General features: G+C 55.6%; 1 protein-coding gene across 1 annotated transcript in view; it reads right to left on the reverse strand.

The window, feature by feature from the left end:
* Positions 1 to 296: 296 nt before the first annotated feature.
* LAMA3 (laminin subunit alpha 3) overlaps positions 297 to 25,037 on the reverse strand; it is a gene marked incomplete at its 5' end in the record, with an annotated part of 141,990 nt that continues 117,249 nt past the window's right edge. Inside the window, 17 exons of the mRNA XM_081097616.1 lie at positions 297 to 764; positions 1,451 to 1,570; positions 1,964 to 2,057; positions 3,110 to 3,240; positions 3,349 to 3,508; positions 4,531 to 4,671; positions 7,117 to 7,300; positions 8,817 to 8,986; positions 10,453 to 10,606; positions 11,045 to 11,176; positions 12,016 to 12,155; positions 14,371 to 14,511; positions 14,825 to 14,942; positions 19,130 to 19,266; positions 19,635 to 19,754; positions 23,198 to 23,342; positions 24,490 to 24,623. Coding sequence (XP_080953742.1) covers positions 619 to 764; positions 1,451 to 1,570; positions 1,964 to 2,057; positions 3,110 to 3,240; positions 3,349 to 3,508; positions 4,531 to 4,671; positions 7,117 to 7,300; positions 8,817 to 8,986; positions 10,453 to 10,606; positions 11,045 to 11,176; positions 12,016 to 12,155; positions 14,371 to 14,511; positions 14,825 to 14,942; positions 19,130 to 19,266; positions 19,635 to 19,754; positions 23,198 to 23,342; positions 24,490 to 24,623 — 2,367 coding nt within the window. The 3' untranslated portion in view covers positions 297 to 618. The remainder of the gene's footprint in view (positions 765 to 1,450; positions 1,571 to 1,963; positions 2,058 to 3,109; positions 3,241 to 3,348; positions 3,509 to 4,530; positions 4,672 to 7,116; positions 7,301 to 8,816; positions 8,987 to 10,452; positions 10,607 to 11,044; positions 11,177 to 12,015; positions 12,156 to 14,370; positions 14,512 to 14,824; positions 14,943 to 19,129; positions 19,267 to 19,634; positions 19,755 to 23,197; positions 23,343 to 24,489; positions 24,624 to 25,037) is intronic.

Here is a 25,037-nt window from a genome sequence, read left to right on the forward strand (position 1 = left end):
CACTTTTATTATTACAGATGTGTCTCCCAGATTGGGCTGCATATTCCTTCGGGCAGGAATTACTTCTTCTATGTGACCGTACGCCCCGCACCGAGCACACACAGCGCCCACCGGTATTGCTCCATAAGTGTTTGTAGAAAACTGTGAACATGGAACAGGTGCTGAGGGATTAATGCGGTTAACAGTGACCATCATGATGCTTTATGGGAGTAAAACATCATAGTTTACAGAGTGCACTGCACTAATTTAACCTCACAAATTATCACCCTTCACAGATATACAACTTTTGTATTTTTAAAGTGCTTTAAAAGATATTTATTTTTTTAAGGAGTGGAAAATAATGGTCTTTAAAAGACATTACGTTTTTTGTGGGAAATGGTATTACCAAAAGCATATAACAATTTGTTTATCATCTCCAAGAAATGGGGCTTTTATATAAAATACATAGGTAACTTGAAGGCCAAAACAGTGGTTACGTGTGGTCCGAGTTCAACACTGGGTTTGCTGTGGGGCCCATTCGCGAGGCGTCTTAGGTCAGGAATGACCCTGAGCAGGGAGCGGGCGGGTAGGTGGTCAGCGCTTTTCAGGGGGCAGTGCCTCTCTGTGTAATGGTTTGAGTTAGTGGTCGGGACAGCCATTCAGACTGACCATGCCCTGGACTTGCACGGCGTCGGCAACAGGCACGGGCACGTGGTTGACCTGAATGTCCTTCATGCAGCCGGAAAAGGGCTTCCAGACGGGGGGCTGCAGGGCCTTCCAATCAGCTGCAACGGGAAAAGCAGACAGTCACGGGCAGGTCACACGGGCGAATGAAAAGTAGTCAGATTAGAGCTGACGGGACCAGGTCCCAGCAACCCAGTCACTTCCTCCCTGTCAGGGGGCCCCCACCCCCCACCCGCTGACACATCAGCCCAAGGCTGCTCTTCAAATTCTCCCGAGAGAGAGATTCCTCAGCCCAAATCCGACAGTAACTCTAGACGAGTGCTTTTGATGGGTCATGGACGGCCTGGTGAACGACGTGGAGGAACATAAAACCATGAAGGAGGAAGAGATTTTCCAGGCGACATTCCAGTCGAACTCGCCTCCGTCGCAGCCTGCCTGGCGCCCGTCCTGGCCCCACAAGGCTACTCCCCAGGAAGTGTAGTGCCGAGAGGAGACCCTGCCCCAGCCCCTCCTGGTTCCCGCTGCCCTCAGGCTCTGAAGAGGGGCTTGTAAAGGATTGGCTCGGGACGCGCGGGGGCAGCAGGCATGGCCAGGGCTGCCCTTCAAGGTGCCCATTGCTGGCAACTGGGTTTCCCCGGGGCCAGAGCCAGGGGCAGCCCCACGGCCACCGGACAGTCAACGGCCGCTCTGCTGGTAACCCGGGGCTGGGGCCGCGCGCGGGTTGGGTTGGAATGGAAACGTGAGAGCTGACAGGGGCGACATGGGGTCGGTGCTGAGCCGGGGTTACCTGGGACGCCTCCGAGGTGCAGGGGCTCCTGGGTGCGGGCGGGCGGGAACGGGTGCCGCCCGGCTGTGTAGCTGCTGTCCCTGTCCAGTTCCAGGTGCAGGACGTGTTGCTTTATGGTCACTGGAGGGAGAGCAGGCTGGTCAGGTAGGACCTGGGGAGCCCTGCCCGCCGTCTGCACTGAGCAACCATGGTCCTTCCGACTCCCTCCTGTGTGGCCGGGGGGCCCTGCGCTCGGGCTCCGCAGCCTCAACATAAAGCAGCTCCTCTCTCCACACCAGTGGTGCTCGGTGTGCTTGCCTCCGTGGGACACAGTTCAGGTTGCCACCTGCATCGGTGTCTCCCTGGCTGCAGCTCCTTTTGCTCAAGCAAATGCTTTTTTATGCTTTATCATAGTCCAACTAATGCCGGTTTACCATTTTAACCTGCTGTGCTGACCCCGTCAGACACGAACGGGGCTTTAACTCGGGCTGCATCTGGGACATTCAGGATGAAAAGGGAGGCTGGACGTCATACCTGCCACCGAGTGCCACTGTCCGTCACACAGAGACTGCCTGGGTGTGACCGAAGTCACCATCCCACCCGCCTCGCTGGCCACAGAGGCCACGACCTGGAACACACGTGAATTCATTTCTTTAGTTAGTTAGTCCTCACTGGGATATTTCTCCATTGATTTTAGAGGGAGTGGAAGGGAGGGGAGAGGCACACAGAGAGAAACATCGATTGGTTGCTTCCTGCACGCCAACTAGGGCCAGGGATGAAGCCTGCAACCGAGGTTTATGCCCTTGACCGGAATCGAACCCAGGACCCTTCAGTCCGAGGGCCGATGCTCTAACACCTCTAACACCAGCTAGGGCCACATGTGCATTGTCTATTTCCTTAAGAAAGGCAGGTGGAGGCCACTTCCCTGCATCCCCCTCCCAACCCTTCACCCCAACAGCCCGAGAGCATAGATATAGGTCCCCTCCCACACCCGCAACCACGTGGGTGCAAGGCTCTGCAGGACCCTCTGCTGTGTCCCCTCGAAGCAGCTGCCAACCAGAGTCCTGCCTGTGCTGCTGCCTAAGGCGCTGAGCTCTTCCCTGCGCATCGAGTGCTGCCCCCTGCAGGCCCCACTTGGTGGTGACTCATTGACAGCGAAGATCCCCTCAGCTGTGAACATGTGACAGAGGCTTGTTTAGGACGTTACAATGTGGAAGGCAGACATGCGGCGGAGCCTGCACCCCCTGCTCGGCTGCCAACTGAAACAGTGCCATGAATGCCCGGCTGGCAGAAGGTTCACACCAGGCGTCCAGCAGCTACCCGATGGCGTCTGCGCTGGGCAGGTGTCGGGGTCAGGCCCTCGGCGGGGTCAGGCACGTGGCGGGGTCAGGCCCTCGGCGGGTTACTGTGCGGACCCCGCATCCCCATTCTCTGGGCTGGGATTCTCTGAACCAGGTGAGTGAAAGGGGAGAACTAGACTAAGTGTTGATAACTCATTTGCATTTAATTTGCATGCTGCTAGACAGGGCGGCCTATTCTCAGGGAATTTCCAGCTAAACCTGTGACTGCGGCTCTGAAGGCACTGGGTCTCGATTTCAATTATTTCCCGTCAGGAAGCTCTCGCTGGAGACGCTCCCTGACCCTCCCCTGGGGAGTCACCGCCCCCTCCCCACCACGCACCTTGCCGGCCTCCAGGTAGACGCGCAGGTGCCTCCCGGGCTGGCGGCCCACGTGCAGCAGGACGCCCGTGAGGCTCCGAGGGCGGATGCTGAAAAGGAGCTTGAATTCCGGCCCCAACGACACAGAGTTCGCTTTCAAAGGGGGAAAAAAAGAGATAAACAGTTAAAACCTCGTCATTCGAGAAAAAGGATGAAGCTCTTCAGGCTCAAAGATGCCCCCTCTTGCCCACGGCTCCTCACCTAGTGTGACATGGCCACCTTCCTGGGAGAAATAAACGCCTTTCTCCAAAGAGCCCGCCAAGCAGGGAGACACCCCCACGCGGGCAGAAGGCGTGTCCAGTGGTTTCGAATCCACCTGGAAGTTCCTCAGGCACCCCACGAAGCTGCTCTGGGGGAGGCTCTGCGACCGAGCAGAAGAGAGAGTGAAGGCCATTACCCACAATTCCCGGAATCACGTGGGCAGCCCGGCGAGGGGCAGCCGGCGGCGAGGGACAGGGGCAGCCGGTGAGGGGTAGGGCAGGGCAGGGGCAGGGGCAGGTGTCTGCTAAAGGCGGAGGGTGGCCCATCCTTCCTGTTTCTGAGTCAGGCGGCCCCACTGCTCCACCTGGCTCCCTGCCACAGAACCAAGAAAACCGGGTACCAGACGTCCGGTGGGCAGTCAGATCTGAAGGTGCCCCCAAGCCTCGTGGCGTGTGTGCAAAGGCAGGGTGTGGGGGGTGCGGGACAAGAGCAGGGGTGAGCGGCCCTGGTCCAGGGGGCAGAGCTGCAATGGGGGCGGGCGTTTCCGCCTCACACTCCAGACCTCGCCGTCCCTGCAGTTACAAACCCCCGAGGATTTCATGAGCTCAGGGGACTGCTTAACGCAGGGCGGCGGCGGGAAAATAGGCCCAAACATTCCGCAAATAATAAAGTGTTGAAAGGTCCCCTGCACTGTTGGGCTCACCGAATGCCTGGGACTTAAAATAAGACACGGGGGGCAGCCCCAGTGGGCCCGCGTGGAGCCCTGAGTCTGCCCCCCAGGGGCCCGGGGCCCAGGCAGGCGCCTCTGGGTTCTGTGATCCCTTAAACCAGGGGAGGGGGATCCTCTGGCCCGTGGGCCCTGTAAGGCCTGAGAAATCCTCGGGCCTGGCCCTGCCACGGCGTCAGGGCGAGCTCATTAAATGTGGGGCCGCACCGAGCAGGCTCATGTCCAGGCCGCGTGGCAGCCCTGAGTCAGCCCTGCAGGGCCCGCCTGTGTCTGCAGCTTTCGGGCAAGAGGCTGGATGGGGACGGGGAACGGTGCCTCTGTGGGGCTCACGGGCATCAATGGATTATCTGAAAGCCCGTTTGGGGCATGCGGGCATTCTCAGCGTCCTGCGTGAGGATATGCGGACGTGACAGAGGGCGTGCGTTTCATCTGCGGCTCTGAGCACAGCCACTCACCTTCGGCCTCCCCGACGGGGAGGATCCCAGGTAAAGGGACGCTCTGGGGCTGAGGGTGACATTTCCCGGCGAATTTCCCTCCCAGGCCCTCAGACCGTCCACGACCAAGCGGCCCTTCTCCCCGTCTTGTCCGAACGCCACCTTACAAGGGAAGGAACAAGGTGATTATAGTTTTGCCTCTGACAATGGCTGCAGTACTTCACTTTGTGGTCACAGGAAATGCTTAAAAAATATTCTTCTGACCCTGGCCAGTGTTGCTCAGTGGATAGAGCCTCGGCTCTATCAAGGATCCTGAGTTCAATCCCGGTCAGGGGCACAGGCCCGGGTTGTAGGCTTGGTCCCCAGTGGGGGGCATGCGGGAGGCAGCCAATCAATGATTCCCTCTCATCATTGATGTTTCTCTCTCTCTCTCCCTCTCCCTTCCTCTCTGAAATCAATAAAAATACTAAAAAATATATGTTTCTGTCCCTCAAGTAGCTTTAAAAACTCAGACATTTCTCCCTAGGGTTTTCCTCATATCACCATCATCATCGTTTGTGATGTAATGTTAGATATTGAATAAAGTGAGCTAAAGAAGTGAGCAAAGAAAAGGTTGCTCAAAAGTGAATAAAGATAGAATTAATCTGGAAACACAGAAAATATAAACAACTGAAGAGGCAAAGGAACACGAGCAGACACCCATGCAGCACAGGGACGGACAGCTGTGCGGGGCTGAGGGGGTCGCATGCCCCTGAGCGGGGCTCCTGGGGGAGGGCTCCTGGGGGAGGGCTCCTGGGGGAGGGGCCAGGGCTGCTTCTCTTCCACCAACCGGAGCAACGTCTTAAACTCTTGGCTACAAGTCAGGGTCCCTGGGCTCCAGTGAGGACTGAGCCCCTTGTGGCTATGAGAGGTTCACTGATGGCTCCCAGCGTGCGCTCCGGCCGGCGGCGACCTCTGGCCTCTGCTGCCTCCGGACCCTGGGCTCCCATGTCTGACGGGCAGCCCAAGCCGAGGATGTTCCCACAGGACTCCTCCCCCTCCCAGCTCAGACCTGCTCCCCCCCGCCCCCGGCCATATCCTCCTCTCTCCCCCCCCAACTCCCCCGGCCCCCCGGCCACATCATCTTCCCCCGTCCTTCCCCTCTCAGCAGAAGCTCCACCGTGGGCCTGATTACTGGTCCAAAAGCATAGGACTCGAGCCCGGCCAGCATGGCTCAGTGGTTGAGCATCCACCTATGAACCAGGAGGTCAGGGTTCGATTCCTGGTCAGGGCACATGCCCTGGTTGTGGGCTCCATCCCCAGTGTAGAGTGTGCAGGAGGCAGCCGATCCACGAGTCTCTCTCATCATTGATGTTTCTCTCTCTCTCTCCCTCTTCCTTCCTCTCTGAAATCAATAAAAATATATTGAAAACAAACAAAAAAACCCCAAATCATAGGACTCAGTATTGACACCTCTCTCTCTCTCCCTCTCTCTCTCTCTGCCTCCAGAACGCTGATCAGAAGAAAAAGTCCCTTCTTGCCTCAAACTGTGTTTCCATCTGGGACGCCTGAGGGCCAGAGCCAGGATGCTAGGATGGAGACGGCTGTCGGAGAGGGGCCTGGGCCTGGAAGGGGCCTGAAGGAGGGCGATGCCCAGGGGCTGGGGGGCTACTCGGGAGGCAGAGGGACTGAGGCAGAGAGCAAAGCCCACCTGGCATTTAGGAGGACACCCGGGTGCAGTGTGATGCCTCTCGCCGAGGTCCCCGCCCACCCCAGCCTCACCGTGTGCCATGCCCACCCCAGCCTCACCGGGTGCCATGCCTACCCCAGCCTCACCGTGTGCCATACCCAGCCAGGCCTCACTGGGTGCCATGCCCATCCTCATACCCAGCCAGGCCTCACTGGGTGCCATGCCCACCCCGGCCTCACCGTGTGCCATGCCCACCCCGGCCTCACTGGGTGCCATGCCCACCCCAGCCTCACTGGGTGCCATGCCCACCCCAGCCTCACCGGGTGCCATGCCTACCCTAGCCTCACCGTGTGCCATACCCAGCCAGGCCTCACTGGGTGCCATGCCCATCCTCATACCCAGCCAGGCCTCACTGGGTGCCATGCCCACCCCGGCCTCACCGGGTGCCATGCCCGGCCCGGCCTCACCGTGTGCCATGCCCACCCCGGCCTCACTGGGTGCCATGCCCACCCCAGCCTCACCGTGTGCCATACCCAGCCAGGCCTCACTGGGTGCCATGCCCATCCTCATACCCAGCCAGGCCTCACTGGGTGCCATGCCCACCCCGGCCTCACCGGGTGCCATGCCCGGCCCGGCCTCACCGTGTGCCATGCCCACCCCGGCCTCACTGGGTGCCATGCCCACCCCAGCCTCACCGGGTGCCATGCCCACCCCGGCCTCACTGGGTGCCATGCCCACCCCAGCCTCACCGGGTGCCATGCCTACCCCAGCCTCACTGGGTGCCATGCCCACCCCAGCCTCACCGTGTGCCATGCCCACCCCGGCCTCACTGGGTGCCATGCCCACCCCAGCCTCACCGGGTGCCATGCCCACCCCGGCCTCACTGGGTGCCATGCCCACCCCAGCCTCACCGGGTGCCATGCCCACCCCGGCCTCACCGTGTGCCACTGCCCGTCGTCGTACTTCTCTTTGCTCCTGAGCCTCAGTTTCCTCCCTCCTGCGCCCGAGGCGAAGACGAGCCGCCCCTCGGAGAGGTAAAGGGCCATGAAGGAGGCCTGGGAGCCCGTGTGGAACACCAGCCCGCGGGGGGCGGCCGCCTGCACGTCCACGGAGAACTGTGACCTGGGAGGAAGCAGGCAAGGAGGGGAGCAGAGGCTCCAAGAGCTTCTCCAGATCTTCGAAGCTGGGGGGGGGGGAGCTGGCCCCACCCCCACTGTTTCAATGAGTAAACTGGGGCACGCCGATGAAATGGCCGCCTCTGTGCTGTGCAAGCCCTCACTGAGGGGGACGCGTGCGGAAGCCCCACCGTTGGGAGAGACGTTAATTACGTCAGGAACGAATGTGGGGGGGCCAGGGTTGCCTAGCGTAGCCGGTGGCGTGCGTCCCGCACACGCGAGGAGGAGGTGGGAGAAAACCCGCGCTGCTCACTCCTCTTCGCTTCCCAGTACTGTGAGGCGGAGCCCACACCTAAATGCACTTTAATTCCTCACATTAGCGAGTTCCTTGAGGGGAATGCGCTTCAAAGAGAACAAGAAACCGCTCTCTCTATTTGCTCAATGGACCAGCCAGCTGGCACACCGCTGGGCTGGGCGTCCCCGGTCGGTGGAGGTTTGGAAAGGGGGGGAGCCAGTCTCGGGCGGGAGGCAGACGGGGCTGTGTTCCCGCGCTTCACGCCTGTGGGCTGGTGAGCGCCGTGGCCTGTGCACACGGGGACTGCTTCCTGCCGCAGCTCTCCCTCAGGAAGCCTGCCTGCACCCCAAAGGCCTGCCTCTCGGCCTGAGGCGCTCCCTGCCCCTGCCCTCTCCATCCCTCTCCTTCCTCCCCTTTCAGGGGGCAGTGGGCCCAGCCCAGCTAAGGCCCCCTGGCTGCTCCTGCCCCCCATTTCCCTACAGGAACAGTCCGTCTCCTGCCCATCTGATCCACGGGGACACACCCCGCCTGCGGGGCCTGAGTGGCGGGCCCTGGGCCCACAGCGGATCCGGGCCAAGTAGGGCGGACAGCAGGTCTTTGGACCCCAGACACTGTGCTCCTACAGGGGAGTCACAAAGGAACTGTGGCGCCTTTTCTTCAGGCTCCTTCCCATCCCAGGAAACGACAACCCTGGCTCCCCCACATTCGTTCCTGACGTAATTAACGTCTCTCTCAACCCTTCTTCCCCAGAAAGATGCAACTCGTGAGCACAGAACGTCCAAATGTGTCTGTGAAAATGACCCTTTGGGCACGGAGTCTCCCGACAAGAACGGTTACCCTCTGGCGACAGGGTGCGGGGAGAACGGCGATTGATCACAGACTGGACAGCAGCCTGGGGAGCATGATCAGCCCATCGTTAGGGCCTTGTCGATTCTAACCCAGAGCCCAGCTGACCGGCTCAGCCTCCAAGCAGCGCACATGCACACACACGCACACAAACGCACACACACCTGCACATATACACCTACACACATGCACACACATGCTCTCCGGCTGTGGGTGGGAGCCGCTTGGCAGCCCCACTTGTGCAGCCTGCACCGCCCTCACAAGAGGGGTGGTGCCACCGTCATGGGGGACAGGCACCCAGGGCCATGCCTGCGAGCTGCCCAGGGTAAAGTCACAGGGCCGGGTTCTGAGCTGGCGTGGGGGCAGGAAAGTGAAATCATACCTGGGTTTCAGCAACTCCGGGGGCAGCGTGAATCGCAAGTGGCTGGTGGGACTGTCCCCAAACCTGAGGGCTCCGGGCCGGGCCTGGGTGCCAGGCGGTGGGGGGCAGGCCTGAGCGCTCTGCCCCACGGGCATGCTCCCTGGAGAGGCCCCGGGCGAGTCCTGCAGGGGCTGCGGGAAGAAGCACAGAACGGGGCACTCATCACCCGGGAGAAGGAAGAACCCCTCTTGCGAAGTGCCCCGCCAGCCCTCACTGATGGGCTGGCCCCTGGGGAGGAGGGTGATCCGGGTCCACAGGAGGCGCTGGCTCTCCTGCTGCTGCCCCTGAGCCGGTGCCACCCGGAGCCCCTCCCCCAGAGCCAGCGTTTGGCCGCAGCCAGGCCCGCACAGCCCGTCCCTGGGCCAGGGCTGCAGCCTGCCGCCTCCCCTGGGCAGTGGGAGGGCGGAGGGCAGGAGACGGGTGGGGCCACAGCCGGTCCCCCGTTCCTCAGGGTTGGACACGCACAGCAGTCTGAGCTGGACGGTGCTGGAACTTCTGGATGGGACTGAGCTGTTTGTTGTTGTTTTTTAATTTAAATTCTTTGTTGTTTCAAGTCATACATATGCCTCCTCTTTCCTCCACTGAGCTCTCCCCGCCGCTCCCACCCCAGCACATGCCCTCGTGGGACTGAGATTTAGTGCAGAAACAACCATAATTAGTATCAAATGTCGCTAAAAAGCTGTTGGAGGAAACCAAGACTCCCAGCCCCCAACCCCTTTCTCTGCTGCAAAGTCTGGATCGCAAGGCCCTGTCCATGCCTTTCCCAAGGACTGGAGTTCAGCGGGGACCCCATTCTTCACAGCGAACGGGGGTTCGTCTTGCTGGGGGTTGCCCAGGAGTGAACACGTGACCCCACCTGGCCCTCCACTGAGCAGGAGAGTCAGGATCACGGGGGATCTGACCCTCGATGAGCAGAGAGAGCCACAGCTTCCCTCACTCTCCTTCCCTCTAATACTCATCCTGTCCTCTCTCCAGACGCCACCCCCATTCATCCCGCAACCAGAGGGGATGCCTCAGGATGACAGGAACACCTGCCTCTCCCTTGCCACCCACATTCAATCGTTATGTCCTGTGTTGTCTGTCCCTTAAATAGCTTTGAATCCACTTCCTCTGTGTCTCCACCACCGCTGTGCTAATTGAGTTTCGGGTCATGTTCAGCCTCGAAGAACAAAAATCAACACATGGCCCTGGCTGGTTTGCTCAGTGGATAGAGCGTCTGCCTGCGGACTGAAGGGTCCCAGGTTTGATTTTGATCAAGGGCACATGCCTGGGCTGTGGGCTTGATACCCAGTAGGGGGTGTGCAGGAGGCAGCTGATCAATGATTCTCTCTCATCATTGATGTTTCCATCTCTCTCTCCCTCTCCCTTCCTCTCTGAAATCAATAAAAACATATTTTAAAAAATAAAAAATTAAAAAGAAAACCTCTTTGACCTTTTGGCATAATCCAGCTGTTGATGACTCATCAAATCCACTTCCAGAGGCACCGACCACCGTGAGGTCATGTGATCCCCCCCCCCAAGTCTCCCGCCCTCCTGCCCCTCCCCCAACACCTCCCAGGAGGCGGCCAGAAGGCCCAGGATGAGGTCTGACACGCACCTGGTTGATGTCGAAAGACTGGGCTCTGCTCAGCCTGGTAGAGCCTCTCAGCAACATGAGGAACGGTGGCTTGTTCAGGCTGCAGCCTCCCAGGGACACGTCTCTCTTGGAAGACTTCGCGGTCAAGTCCAGGACCTGGGGGCTCTGTGATGACCTGGGAGGGCAGGAAGGAGCTGCCGCCAAACTCCGACAGGTGGAGGGCTCCAAGCCACACACTCTCACTGTCCCGGTTCGGGGCAGCCTTTCACCCACCTGTACCTCCTACCTTTATTAGCTTATTTACATTGACTTCAGAGAGGGAGGGAGAGGGAGAGGGAGAGATAGAAACGTCAATGCTGAGAGAGAATCATGGATCGCCTGCCTCCTGCACGCCCCACACTGGGGATCGAGCCTGCAACCTGGGCCTGTGCCCTGACCGGAATCGAACCCGGGACATTTCAGTCCACGGCCCGATGCTCTATCAATGGAGCTAAACCGGTTAGGGCAAGGAAGTCATTTTTTTAAAGTTTGTGGGACTCTGACTCCCTAACCCGCCAGGGGCAGGTCCTCTGCGACGCAGGCTGCTGGAGCGTACAGAGAGAAGGGCTCGCACCTCTGGATGAACACGTTGCTGATGCAGCCCTCAAAGTCGCTCCCGCCCAGACGCAGGGGCCTCTGGGAACTGGGGGAGCCTGGCAGCCTCTGGTCACTTTTCAGCAGCTGGTCATCGACGAGCAGCCGGAGCCTGAAGGGGAGAAAAGCAGAACAAGGTGAGACGTGCTGGGAGAGAAGGTCGTCGCCTCGCGGCAGCTTCCTGTCTTCAGTTCAGACTCAGTGTCTGCGTAAAATAACGCGTTAAACTAGACTTGTTTTTAAAGAGCATTGACAACTGTTTCTTGTATTTCTTCTGCACCTATTTTTTTAATATATTTTGTTGATTTTTTACAGAGAGGAAGGGAGAGGGGTAGAGAGTTAGAAACATCCATGAGAGAGAAACATTGATCAGCTGCCTCCTGCACACCTCCCACTGGGGATGTGCCCACAACCAAAGTACATGCCCTTGGCCAGAATCAAACCTGGGACCCTTCAGTCTGCAGGCCGACGCTCTATCCACTGAGCCAAACCAGTTAGGGCTGCACCTATTTTTATTAAAGCTTCTACACATACAGGAAGTGCATGCATCATAAGCGGACAGCTCAATGGGTTTTTGCAATGTGAATACACCAATGTCCCTGGCACCCCAATGAAGAGCTGACCAGCAACCCAATCAGAGCTGACCAGCACCCCAATAAAGAGCTGACCAGCACCCCAGGAACTGTGCTGTCACAGAAAGCTACAGAACTTCCTTTCTCGTGACTCCCATTTTATCCTTCCATTTTGAATGTACCACAATTTATTTATCCATCCAATGCTGACTAATTTTTAATGAGGAAATTGCCATAGAACCAGGAAGAAGGCCGGCACTTACTAGTAAAACAGCCTCAGCCTTAAGGACAAATAGTTCACAAGGAAGGGTGCGGGAAGGTCCCAGGAGACTCAGGAAAGCCCGGTTCTCGGAGCTCGGCAGGCCGGCCACCCACTCACCCAGCGCTGTCGCTCATCACAGACACGTGGTGCAGGGAGCCATCGGAGTACTTCCCCGGAGACTTAAAAATCGGGCGGCTGCTGTCCCTGGTGCTGACTTCAATGTGCCCATCTTCCAGGGAGACCTGCAGGCTGCTTGTCTGAAATCATCGTAGAATATACCCATCAAGGCAATGAATTTACTCAAGGATTACACATGTGTCAATACTGAATTTATTACGAAAACTATGTGTAGTCCGGCAGGGCTCCGTGGTCGAGCATCGACCATGAACCACGAGGTCACAGTTCCATGCCCGGTCGGGGCACATGCCCCGTTTCAGGCTCCATCCCCCGTGTGGAGTGTGCAGGAGGCAGCCAGTTGATGCTGATGTTTCTCTCTCATTGATGTTTCTATCTCTCCATCCCTCTCCCTTCCTCTCTCTCTAAAATCAATAAAAACCTATTTTAAAAAACTATATATAAAAACAGGGTATTTTGACCCAAATGTTTTGATTTTGTTATTTTGATCTAAAGACTATTTTTAAATATTTTAACTCCAGGTTTATGAATATAAGCATCTTATGCAAATTATTTCAACACTGATGAATTTATCAAAAGCATTTTATGGGTCTACATTCATAAACCAATTTAATTTTTCCATCAATTACACAAAACAGTTAAATCATTTCTAAATTTTTCTATTTTCACTTTCATTCTGCTAAAGTTATTTTCATCAGATCCATTCTTTTCTAAATAAACTCTAGAATAAAGGGTGAATTAATCTTTTTCTTCATGTGATTAGAACAATGATCTCTTCAGTCATTATACATTTTTTATTTTCTGGTCACAATTTCTAGGAATTTCAATTTTCAATGTCAAACTGCAGATCTAAATTCCGGCAAGATGATTTAATTTTTTCTGTTAATTCTTAATAAAAAAATGTGTAGTTTTAGCAGCTGTCACTTTAATTTCGATGACCTTTTCTCTGCCAAGTACAATTTTGTCGTTTCCAGCAAGATGTAATTCTTCAGTGACTTTTAACCTAAGCCGAGTGTGTGCTGTAGCCACGCCAGTTCCACTTCCTGCTGGTTTTTCTTCAGTTGGAAATGTTCACTGTGACCAGATGGAAGAATGCTAACGGGTGGGCATTTCTGAGGTCGCCACGTAGGAGCGGAGGGCCGCGTTCCCCGGCTGTTCCTCGGGGTCCTGCGCTGCCCGGACGGACCTCCTCGCTCCTGAGCCGGTTCTGCTCCCACCTGCCTCTGTGCGTCTCGTACGTGGTGTTCCCAGTGTCCCTCGCTCACAGGAGAAACCAGTGCCTGTGTCAGAAGTGCATCAGAGCTTCCTGCTTTGATGGAAGAGCCATTCTCACAACTAAATGTTAGCATGTGCTTCTTTAGCACCGGTTTTTTAAAAAAATTGATATCAGAGAGAGGAAGGGAGAGGGAGAAACATCAATGATGAGAGTGACTCACTGATCAGCTGCCTCTTGCACACCCCCTACTGGGGATTGAGCCTGCAACCCAGGCGTGTGCCCTGACTGGGAACTGAACCGTGACCTCCTGGTTCATAGGTCGATGCTCAACCACTGGGCCACGCCGGCAGAGCTTTAGCACTAGTTTTTGCAAAAAGGATCTCTAAAGGCTGATGGGCAAAGAGGTGAAGAGAGGAAAGGCTTTCTACTAGGACAGGCAGAGGCAGCCACCACCCGTCCTGTCGGCAGGTCCCAGGGGTCCGCTGTGTGTGCTGGAAGTCCCGCGGAGCAGTCCCAGAATGGTGGCGGCGGCTGCTACTTCGCTTAGACCCCACGTGGCCCACGGAGTTTTCTGCGTGGCACTGGTTGACTTTGGCGCCTACGGAACCGCACCAGCTAAGTCCCCTCAGGGCACAGAGGGCGCCTCCTTGTGGAAGCAGTGGCCGTGGCTCTGTTGTACACAAACAAAGAGCCAAGACCGGCTTTCTCCCACTTCCCAGGTGCCAAAGTGTCCCATTAGCTGCTGCAAACACGAAGAGCCACCTTTCATGAATTCAAAAGGAATAGTCGGGGGACATTCTGATTTTCCCCCTTAGACAAAAACGTTAAGCTACATTATCACTTATAACAGTGATAATCCACCTCGACCCAAAGAAAAAATAAAAAAAGAATGAAAACCAAGCCCACGGACACACAGATCCAAGTCGGGGAACTATAATGTACTTTCTACGCCCGACTTCCTCTCGGACCTACCCCCTGGGAGGCTGAGCTACAGGTGGCTTTTGCCACGGACGATCGATGAAACGCCCAACTAATTCACATTCAAACTCTCTCTGTTGTTGCTGACGTCAAACCTCAAGTCAAGTTCAAACCGTGTGCAGTGTTCACGCAACGTCCCGTACCCCGGCTGGATGCTGCAGCAGGACACCACTGGGCTGGAAGGTCTGAAACCCAAAGGAGGCCTGGAACTGGCCGGGCAGCGGGAGGTCCAAGTGGGTGAAGCTCATCTGTCCTCCCCTGGAGAACGAGGCGGAGCGCACGAGCTGGAATGCAAACACAGGTGGGTTACGGGCATGGGAACCGCACTCCGTGCCCCTCCAGAGAGCTTGCTTTTCTGAGTGACGACGTATCAGTCATCGGCAGGGCTGTGTGAGTGGGTGGTGTCCCCCCTGTCCTATGAATTTCATATGCAAACCTGAGGCGGCTTTGCAAGTCTGTGGGGAGTGCATATGAATGAGCCAGGCCTCACTAGCCCATGTGCTCCCAGAAAAGGGTCCAAAGTTGATGTGGCCACGAGTCCCAAACACTGGGCGGGCTGGGTGCACTCCCTTGTAGGGTTCCGGACTCTTCGCTCACCTTCCAGTCCTCCGAGCACTTCTTGGTCACGCCCACGATGTCGTTCAGCCTGACCACACCACTGGTCTTCTTCAGGTTCTTCATGCAGCCGCGGAAAGCAGGCGTCGAAACGTTAAACCTGATTGGGAACACAATCGGGGACAGGGATGTACCAGACCAGGCCACCCGAGAACCAGCTGCCACGCTGCCTCTGCCACGTCTCACCCAGAAACAAGGGTGAGCTTCAGGGTATCTGTCCTCTGGGGATTTTTATAAAGCTACTCATTCCGTGATGCCGGGACAATCCACTTCCTTTCTGAGTGATTCTGCATTCTCAGCTTTGGAAATGAGCACAGTCGCCCGGCTGGCGTGGCTCAGTGGTTGAGGGTTGACCTATGCACCAGAGGTCGCCGGTTTGATTCCCAGTCAGGGCACATGCCTGGTTGTGGGCTGGATCCCCAGTAGGGGGCCTGCAGGAGGCAGCCAATTGATGTTGATGTTTCTCTGTCATCGATGTTTCTCCCTCTCTCTCTCCCTCTCCTTTCCTCTTTCTCTAAAAATCAACAAAAACATATTTTTAAAAATGATCACAATAGTGTTGACAGAAAAATAGCCAGTGTCCCCAAAAGGGAAAGAGACAGAGATAAACCATATCTAGAATTGCTCCCTCTCTCACCTCCCCCAGGAGTCATGGCAGTGCATGGTGAATAGAAGTATATTAATAAATCAAGATACTGGAAATATTAAGAAATGTATATTAATAACTTCCTAAGTAAGTAGTTCGTTGGAGCCAGGCATGCTCTAGAAAGCTTTATGCTCTCTTCTCCTGTCCACTTCTACGCTAAACGCAGGAGAAAGGAACTGTTACTTTTGGTTCCAAACAAGTGTGAAGGCCGTGGCTCGGCACTGAGCCGACGCCGAGCCGATGCCGAGCCGACGCCGAGCCGACGCCGAGCCGATGCCGAGCCGATGCCGAGCCGACGCCGAGCCGACGCCGAGCCGACGCCGAGCCGACGCCGAGCCGATGCCGAGCCGATGCCGAGCCGATGCCGAGCCGACGCCGAGCCGACGCCGAGCCGACGCCGAGCCGATGCCGAGCCGATGCCGAGCCGACGCCGAGCCGACGCCGAGCCGAGCGTCGGGAAGCACTGTCCGGTCTCACGCTGCATCTGCCACCTCGTAACGGTGCTGGGCCAGGGGCTGCTGTGCGGACTGAACAGGCGGATGCACAGGAGGCGCCCGGGGCCATGTGGCTCGTGGCCATGAATGCCCAGGTGTTCCCCGGGGTCAGACGGTGCTGTTCCAGGGCTGTGGGCTCTGGAGCCGGGCCGCCTGGTGCAAGTCCGGTCCTGCTGCCTGGGCAGCGACATCACTGCTCTAGCCTCTGTTTCCTCATTTATACAATGGGAACTTTAATCTGTTTCCTGGGGTTGTTCAAATGAGTTAATATGTGTGACCCCTCAATTGCTGCTTGGTACGGAGCAGGTGTAAGGACAGAAAGAAAGGCCTCTCTCTTTTTTTTGTTCATCCTCACCCAACAATATTTTTCCATTGATCCTTCAGAGAGAGTAGGAGAGAGAGGGAAAGACAGAGAGAAACATCGATGTGAAAGAAACACATCCATTGGTTGGCTCCTGCACACGTCCCGACCAGGGCCCAGGCCGAGGGGGAGCCTGCAACCCAGGCAAGTGCCCTTGACCGGAATCGAACTTGGGACCTGTTGGTCTGCAGACCAACGCTCTATCCACTGAGCCACACTGGCTAGGACGCCTCTCTTTTTCTTTGCTGTAACCTTCCCCAATTTATGAAGAGCACGTGGTAATAAACCCCAAGGTTGTTAGCCCCTCCAGTTCAAACAGCTCCTCTGTTCAAAACTGCAGGACAAGCTAAGCTACTTTTGAGGTTAAATTCTTGCATCCCCCTCCTCCCTGCTGTTTGCACAACTCAGGGATAATTCCCACCAAGGAGTCTAGTTGGCAGAAAGTTCTCTTCCCCCACCCCCTTCAAACAAGCCTCTTGAACTCCATGACTTTTGCTCTAAGCTTGTTTCACAGGCTCGGGGAAAACATTGAGACGGTACTTCCCTAGGACATCTGCTGGACTGCCTCCTGAAAAGCAAACAATCTGTAATCTGTCAAGGCAACCCCCTGATGACGGCTCAACTTCAGCCCCGAGTCCTCCTCCCTTCCCTGTCGCTTAGCAACAGCCGGGACTTAAAAGGGGAAGCCGCCCTGTGTCTCTTGCCCTGTGCTGATCAGCAATGCAGGGCCTTCCCCTTCCTAGAAGGTAACAGACACTTCCCGTCTACATCTCTTCTTTTGTTGTGAATCCTTTCACAGCCCGGTCACCGGCCAAACCCTAACAGCAGGGACAGAACAGGCAGGTAGACTCAGCGACGACCCGGTGGGAGCGCAGTCGTTTGACGAGAGCCACTTCTGAAGCCGCTCTTTCCACGTGGCAGTTCCTGCCATTCGGCTTCTGAAGCTGGATTCCCATAAAACATGAACCACAGGAGCCAGCTGAAGTCCAGGCAAATATTTGTGTTTCTTAAACAAATGATGAAGCAGAGAACCAGAGTCGATCTCATTGCGAATCCCTCAGGCAGCTCACTTCTCTAAGGGGCAGCGTGTCTGCACTCATTCTTATTCAGTTCATTATAAGCTGTTCAGCGGCATGCAATATGCATAAAATTACATTTCATTACAGGAAAAAGGAGAAACGAATGCTCAGTGGAACTGAGCCCGAGCTTAATTATCTTATAAAGACGGCTTTTTGCCTCCCAAGGGGAGGGAGGTTCGAATGGACTCCCGGGCTTGTCTGTTTATACATCCAGACCCATCCTCTCTTGCATTTCAGCATTTTAGACCCGTCAGCATCTCCTGATGCCCTGCTTTTTCTTTTATATTCAGCGGTTACATAGGTTACCTGCCAGGATCTACAAGGTTTCTTCCAGTTCCAAAAATCTAAGGAGTAAAGAAATTCACTCAAACTCCATTGAAGTGCTAAGATTTCTCTGCATTTTTGTCTTTGGGGCCAACCTGACAACTTCGAACCGAAGGTTAGTGCCTCCTTACTAAGGACAGATAACACCTTGTAAGTCATATCTCCTTCCAACTGATGGACAAATCAGAAAAGCGTCAACTGGACTCAGATCACGAATGAAAGTCTCGTAATCCAGCCTCTGGGGCTCGCTGAGTCAGAGGCTGCACTCACTCTTCAGGTGTCTCCTCCGTACATGCCGTCAGCGCCCTCACACCCTTTAGGAGGATGTCAACAAGATGGGAAAGCTTTTTAAAGTACATTCTCAACGCGTCTTTTTCTCATTCTGATCAAGCTTTACTTCTTTACATATGAACTTAATTCATTCATGTGCTCATTAGTCTGAGAATAGGTGTGCCCCTATTCCACACTCTATACATAGGCAGGGGGCGGGAACACAGATGTGCCTTATGTTCTTTTTAAGAATATTTTTTTATTGATTTCAGAGAGGAAGGGAGGGAGGGAAGAAGGGGAGAGAGAGAGAAAGACATCAATGATGAACATAGAAGCATCGAAAAAACCGTCAAACCTCAGAGGGAAGGCGGGGAAGGTTGGAGGGCTGGAGGTGGTGATAACTTATCAACCAAAAGACTTGTATGCATGCATATGAGCATGACGAATGGCCATAGACAGTAGGGGGATGAGGGTCTGTGCTGGGGGCAGGAGTGGGCTGGGAGAGGCCAATGGGAGAAAAGGAGACATATATAACACTTTAACAATAAAGAATTAAAAAAGAAGAAACTTCAATGATGAGAGAGAATCATTGACTGGCTGCCTCCTACATGCCCCCTATTGGGAATAGAGCCCGCAAACCGGGCCTGTACCCTGACTGGGAATTGAACCGTGACCTCCTGGTTCATAGTCCACGCTCAACCACTGAGCCACGCCAGCCGGGGATGCCTTATGTTCTTGAGATGCTTCCCAAAGGCAGCCCCCCAACTCCCAGCACTGCCTGTGGGCACGGGACGCCTGGGCCCTCACACGACCTTTAAGGGCCCAGCGCCACCGCCTCCATTGTAATGGGCGGCACTGGCACCCCCTGCACTCCTGAGTTTTCTCTCCCCCAAGAATGGCAATGGGGGTGGCACACAGGTCCCCTACCCCCCCCCCCTTCAAATGGCCAGTCCCATCACCCAGTGTTCAGAGCCTGTTTTACCCCGTGGCCTAACACTGTCAGTACTGAAAAGCTAACTCCGTGGTTATCTGTCGCTAGAATTAAAAAGGCAAACAAATCAGGAGCAACCAAGCCCCTGAGAGGCAATCTGCTTCCTTAAAAAATCTTCTTACCTTTCCCTGATGGAGAGGGGGATGCCTCCCAGATAATATGTGCTGAAATCAAATATTTCTCCTCCAATTTCAATGCTTTGGGAACTCCCCACACTTATCCTTATAAGTTTCCGGGATTTTATAATTTTGATCTGAATCTGAAATAAACGAGAGGTGAGTCAGCCAGCAACGAGGAAAAGGAACCCTATTCGAGGTGCTTCAGGGCTATTGTGGTCTTGTCTTCCTTCAGATCATGACACACGCAGTCGGGTGACTGTCGCATAAACTAGACTATGAAAGCATTTTAATAAAGATGTTGGAAGCGAGTCGTGTTTTATATATGCCACATACACGGCCTATATTTCACGCCCAAATGTCGACATTTTAAAGGGACGTGCCGCTCAGTGAACAAGTGTGTGTCCCCCCACCCCCCACCACCCCTGTAACAGAGAAGAGCCTGGGGCGCTGACTTCACTGTGAGGACTGGGGGCATTAAGGATCCAGGGAACAGACTCGGGGGGCGTACCGAGTGGTCTTTCCCGTTGCTGATGACTTCTCGGATCCCCTTTTCTTTGGGCGGGTCTGCGTCCAGCTTGTACCGCACCAGGAGGCTGCCGTCCTCGATGTTGAGGGAGATGAAGTGGCTCTAGGAGGGTAAGGAGACAGCGCCCATTACAGGATCTGTGTTTAGGGAGATGGAGGGTCATACAGCAAGGAGACAGCGCCCATTACAGGATCTGTGTTTAGGGAGATGAGGACCCTCGAGCCAGGATCCACGCCGATGACCAGGAGACGCGACAGAGGAAGGGCTGAGCTGGCACTCAAGTCCTCTAAGTCCCGCTGCTCTCAGCCAGCTGCCTCTTCGGTTGAAGGGACAACAGTGCTGCAAGGCCAGCTCCCGGCTGGGCCTGGGGCTGCACGCTGAGTCTCGCCAAGCACCGTGTGTGGTGGTCGGCACACAGGAGGGAACAGTAAACGCCAGTCTAGCTGCCAGGACCCTTCCCAGCGACCATGACCAGCGTGTGAAAATGGGAACGGAAAGACCCAGCTCATGACACCACGTGAACACGCGGCTGCCTCTGGGAAGAGGTCTGGCCTTCCCTAGGCCCCGGCGTTGGCCACCGTCTGGCTTCTGCCTCGTTACTGCGCCTCAGTCTCATTTGCTGGCGCACCCCCCTGACCTCCCGTTTCAATGTGGGGGTTCTCTGGGGGTCCCGCACAGGACCTCTTCCTCCCGCCACGTCTCTGTCTCGCGATCTCAGACACACCTGTGCTCCGATTCAGGTGTGCCCGTGGGCCCAGACGTCTCCTCCAGCCTGGACCGGTCTGCACACACGGGCCTGTGCACCTGCTTCCTCCCCTTCTTGCTGCCAGGCCTCCCGGACACCCAAACCCAGAATCTCTCTAACAGGACTCCCCCCACATGCCTCCCACCCGCTGCCGAGCCGTCTCCGCCCTCATGCTGCTCCCTCTGTTCCCTCTCTCACTTCTTATCACGTGAGCCAGCCACACACTCAGGAGCCATTCTTGACTCTTCCCTCTCCCATCCAATCCAATCTGGTCAGTCCCGCCATTTCTTAGCTCTCCCCCCCGTCAGGCCTCCTGGTCACAACCACAGCTCCTTCAGCTGACTGCACAGCGATAATGTGCTGTCCCCCCATGCCCACGCTGTCCCCATGCCCACGCTGCCCCCATGCCCACGCTGTCCCCCCATGCCCACGCTGTCCCCCCCATGCCCACGCTGTCCCCCCATGCCCACGCTGTCCCCATGCCCACGCTGTCCCCCCCATGCCCACGCTATCCCCCCATGCCCATGCTGTCCTCATGCCCACGCTGTCCCCCCATGCCCATGTCCCCATGCCCACGCTGTCCCCCCCATGCCCACGCTGCCCCCATGCCCACGCTGCCCCCCCCATGCCCACACTGTGCCCTCGTGAATCCGTGTTCCACTCTGTAGACAACGTGGTCAGTGTGAGCAGGTTGCTCTCCTCTCTCAGGATAAAGCCCTGACTCCCCACCAGGTGCTCTGAGGCTCTGACCACGCGTCGGGTCCATTCCTCTGTGGTCCCTCTGGCTCTCTGTGTCCCAGCCACATGGGCAGCCATCGCTCCCCCAGGGCCCTCGGCCCTTCCCACGTCTGGGCCTTCTTCCTGCTCCCCCCCCCCCCCCACGCGTCACCCTCCTGCCTCTCCCTTTGCACGCTGCCCTCTCCTCGTCCTCCGGGTCTCAGATTAAGTGTCCTTTGTTCAAGAAAGTCGGTTCGGTGACACGTCCTCATGTCTCCCCCACCGCCCCCTCTTTGGTGCATCACCCTTGTGATGACATCATTACCCCACCCACCAGCAGACGCGTGTTTCCTATTTGTCTTCCCACAGCACCCAAGGTCCCTGCGGGCAGCATGTGGTTGGGTCCGTGTGCGTCCGCACCGGGTGTCAGGCATGTTGGTTGGGTCTGTGTGCGTCCACACCGGGTGTCAGGCATGTTGGTTGGGTCCGTGTGTGTCCGCACCGGGTGTCAGGCATGTTGGTTGGGTCCGTGTGCGTCCGCACCGGGTGTCAGGCATGTTGGTTGGGTCTGTGTGCGTCCGCACTGGGTGTCAGGCATGTTGGTTGGGTCTGTGTGCATCCGCACCGGGTGTCAGGCATGTTGGTTGGGTCTGTGTGCATCCGCACCGGGTGTCAGGCATGTTGGTTGGGTCTGTGGATGTCAGGCATGTTGGTTGGGTCCGTGTGCATCTGCACTGGGTGTCAGGCATGTTGGTTGGGTCTGTGTGCATCCGCACCGGGTGTCAGGCATGTTGGTTGGGTCTGTGTGCATCCGCACCGGGTGTCAGGCATGTTGGTTGGGTCTGTGTGCATCCGCACCGTGTGTCAGGCATGTGGTTGGGTCCGTGTGCGTCCGCACCGGGTGTCAGGCTATACCCGGGCCAGCTGCTTCCTCGGAGGAAAGATGAGCCTGGGTTTCCCCATGGGCTTGCGTTTGCTCTTGCACTAACCCTGTTGGTCTGAAGGCTCGCACTGAAGGCTTCAGAGTCTGTCTCTGAGAGAAAAGTCGGCCCCAGCTGGACCCCAACCTGCCCTGGGGAGCCAGTCGGGGTCTGATCACACATAAACACAGAATAACCTCAGCTCACGGACAGGAAGGAGCCAGCCTACCGACAGCAGCCTCTAGGTCACGCTCCTATCTGGCTGCTGACGGCACCTGGTAAGTTCCTTCTAACACGATGAGCAGTGTTTCAGGTTCTTGGTCTCAAAGGCCTTCACGCTGTAGCACAGAGGACCCTGCTTCGGGACGCAGCGCCTGGCCCTGAGCACGTGGTGGACTCCCCGGCTCTGCATCTCCAGGCCGGAAGGGCCTTCCCATTCATTAGCCTTGGCATCTCCCGGGGTCCAGACCGACCCCAGAGAGAAGAGTCGGGCCAGGTCTGTGACCCCCCCTTCAGGGAGAAGTGCCTTATGAACCCACATTCTTAGACTGAGATCCCCATTTCTCCAGAAACGCTACCTGATGGAGCCACGACAGAAGGCTCGTCACAGGCCAGACAACTCCAGCCCACCCACCAGCAGGGGGCGCTAAGGGTCTACCGTAGAGCATCGCCTTGGGCTCTTCTAGACCAGGCGACTAAGGAATGACCTCCAGGGAGCTCAGCTACTTGATATGAGACGCTATCATGTCCTGGATAGTCAAGGGTCAGGGTGATGAAGACAACCCCACACAGGCTGCAGGAGTCGCACCAAGATGCAGACAGTCTAGCTCCCAGAGACCCAGGAAGTCTTCACATTTTCTATGCAAAGTAAATTATTAGGCAAATAGTGGTTCCCAAAGAATGAAGTTGACAGTGAGAATCAAATGGGAAAAGGGGTGACCGCTCCCACATTTTGGTAGCCTGTTCTCAGGTTCCTGATTACTGGCCTTATTACGACACACCTTCCCCAACCAGAGAAAGCAGGACTGGGCCACGGGGAGGACGCAGGTCACGGGTGCACCTGGTCTTTCAGAGCGAGTTGGCTGTTTATAATAACCAGGTAGCCCAGGCTGCTCCGTGGAATGGACGTGCTTGCTAGTAGTTAGATGCTTGTTATAAATCACCTGGTTTTCTGCGAAGAACAGCAACCCTCTGTCCACAGTGGTCTGAACAACCTGGCTGAAGGTTGGGAAGGGAGCGTGTGGCTGAGTTGGAATTCGAGCATAGCCTGTGCCTTCAAAGTAATTCTTGTCTGACTCCTCCTTCCTCCTGTAACACCAACGAGCACAAGTGAGAACATGGCAGCGAAGGGTGATCGACAAGCGTGTTTATTAGTAGGAGGTGCTGCTCCCTGGGGAATGGAGCCAACACATGCAATCTAGTCGTTAAGCTTTTTTAAATAAGAGGAAACACCTTTAAAATGCTAAAACAGCCAGCATTTCTCCTGGAGGTACTCTTATATCCTATATAATAAAGCAGTAATATGCAAATTGACTGTCACGCCCTCACACAAGATGGCCACCCCCATGTAGTCAAAGATGGCCAGCAGGGGAGGGCAGTTGGGGGAGATCAGGCTGGTAGGAGATTGGTTAGGGGGTGATCAGGCTGGCAGGCAGAAGCAGTTAGGGGCAATCAGGCAGGCAGGCAGATGAGCGTTTGGGAACCAGCAGTCCTGGATTGTGGAAGGATGTCCGACTGCCGGTTTAGGCCCGCAGTCGGACATCCGCCAAGGGGTCCCAGATTGGAGAGAGTGCAGGCTGGGCTGAGGCTTCCCCCCGGCACCCCCACTGCATGAATTTCATGCACCGGGCCTCTAGTCTTATGATAATTAAACACCAGCTCAGTGAAGATAATATTCAGGAGTCCCTTTGGAAATACCTACTTAGGAACAGCTTGAAAGGTACAAAAATTATTATCATGAAATAAGTAATTTTGTTCTGAGTAATAAAAACTCAGTCTGTTCCATGTTAGAATATTCCAAACCCTTTTAACTAGAGGGCAGGAAGGTCAGGGCTCCAGGCATGATTTCCATGAGGCCCAGGTGTCAGTGTTCCTAGAGAGTCACGCTGTGCTCTGTGGGCCGCTTTTGTTTTTTAAATTTACAGTAAATATATACTTTTGTGCCTAAATCAGGCACCATCCTACGCGGAACATTTTGTGGTAGGAGGCACCAAAAATTTTTAAAAAATTATTTATTTTTAAAGCAAGAAAACTGATCAACCTAACGTATTACACAGATGGAGAAAAAAGTCTACTGGTTTTGGATTTTAGGGACGGCCTGGCATGGTGCCTGCCAGCACCCCTGAAGAACTGCTGGCCCAAAGCAGCCTGTGGCACCAGCAGCAAGCTGTCCGTGCACAATACCTGCATGTCATAAAGATCAGTGACAGAGACACGGCTTCGAGGCCTTCGTTACCGTTTACAAGGCTCCACTTGGGTGGTATTCAGGTTGTAAGTTTCTTTGAAGTTGTACAAGCTCAGGACGTTCTCATTGAGGTCATCCAACTCAATACAGCCTTTGTACGGGGGGAACCTCAGTCGTCCAGGGAGCTGAAGAGAACGGAACAAAACGTCTACTCACTGAGCAAAGGACAACGATCAGGCTGACCAAGAAAGAGCATGAACCTGGCGCTTCTCGCCATCCACAGAGCAAGAGGAGGTAAGAATGTGGACCCTGGAGCCATGCCCGGCTGTACTGTTCAGAACCCTATGGCCTCGGGCAAGTCAGCCAACCTCTTTGTCTGTTTCCTCATGTGGGAAGTGGGAATGATAACGATGCTTTTTAGATGAATATACTGAGCATATATCGCTGAGCAAGAAGTACTCAAGTGCTAGCTGTTACCGCTGGGTAAGCTTCAAGAATAGAAAGTTAAGGCCACCTTATATATAATTGCTAAGTAGAGACAAGAGGTCATCACACCAAATAAAAGTGCCAATGTGTTCACCCGGGGAAGTAACGCTTGT

The sequence above is a fragment of the Myotis nattereri genome, assembly GCF_964212035.1.
Source record: "Myotis nattereri genome assembly, chromosome: 8".
NCBI classification, from domain to species: Eukaryota; Metazoa; Chordata; class Mammalia; order Chiroptera; family Vespertilionidae; genus Myotis; species Myotis nattereri.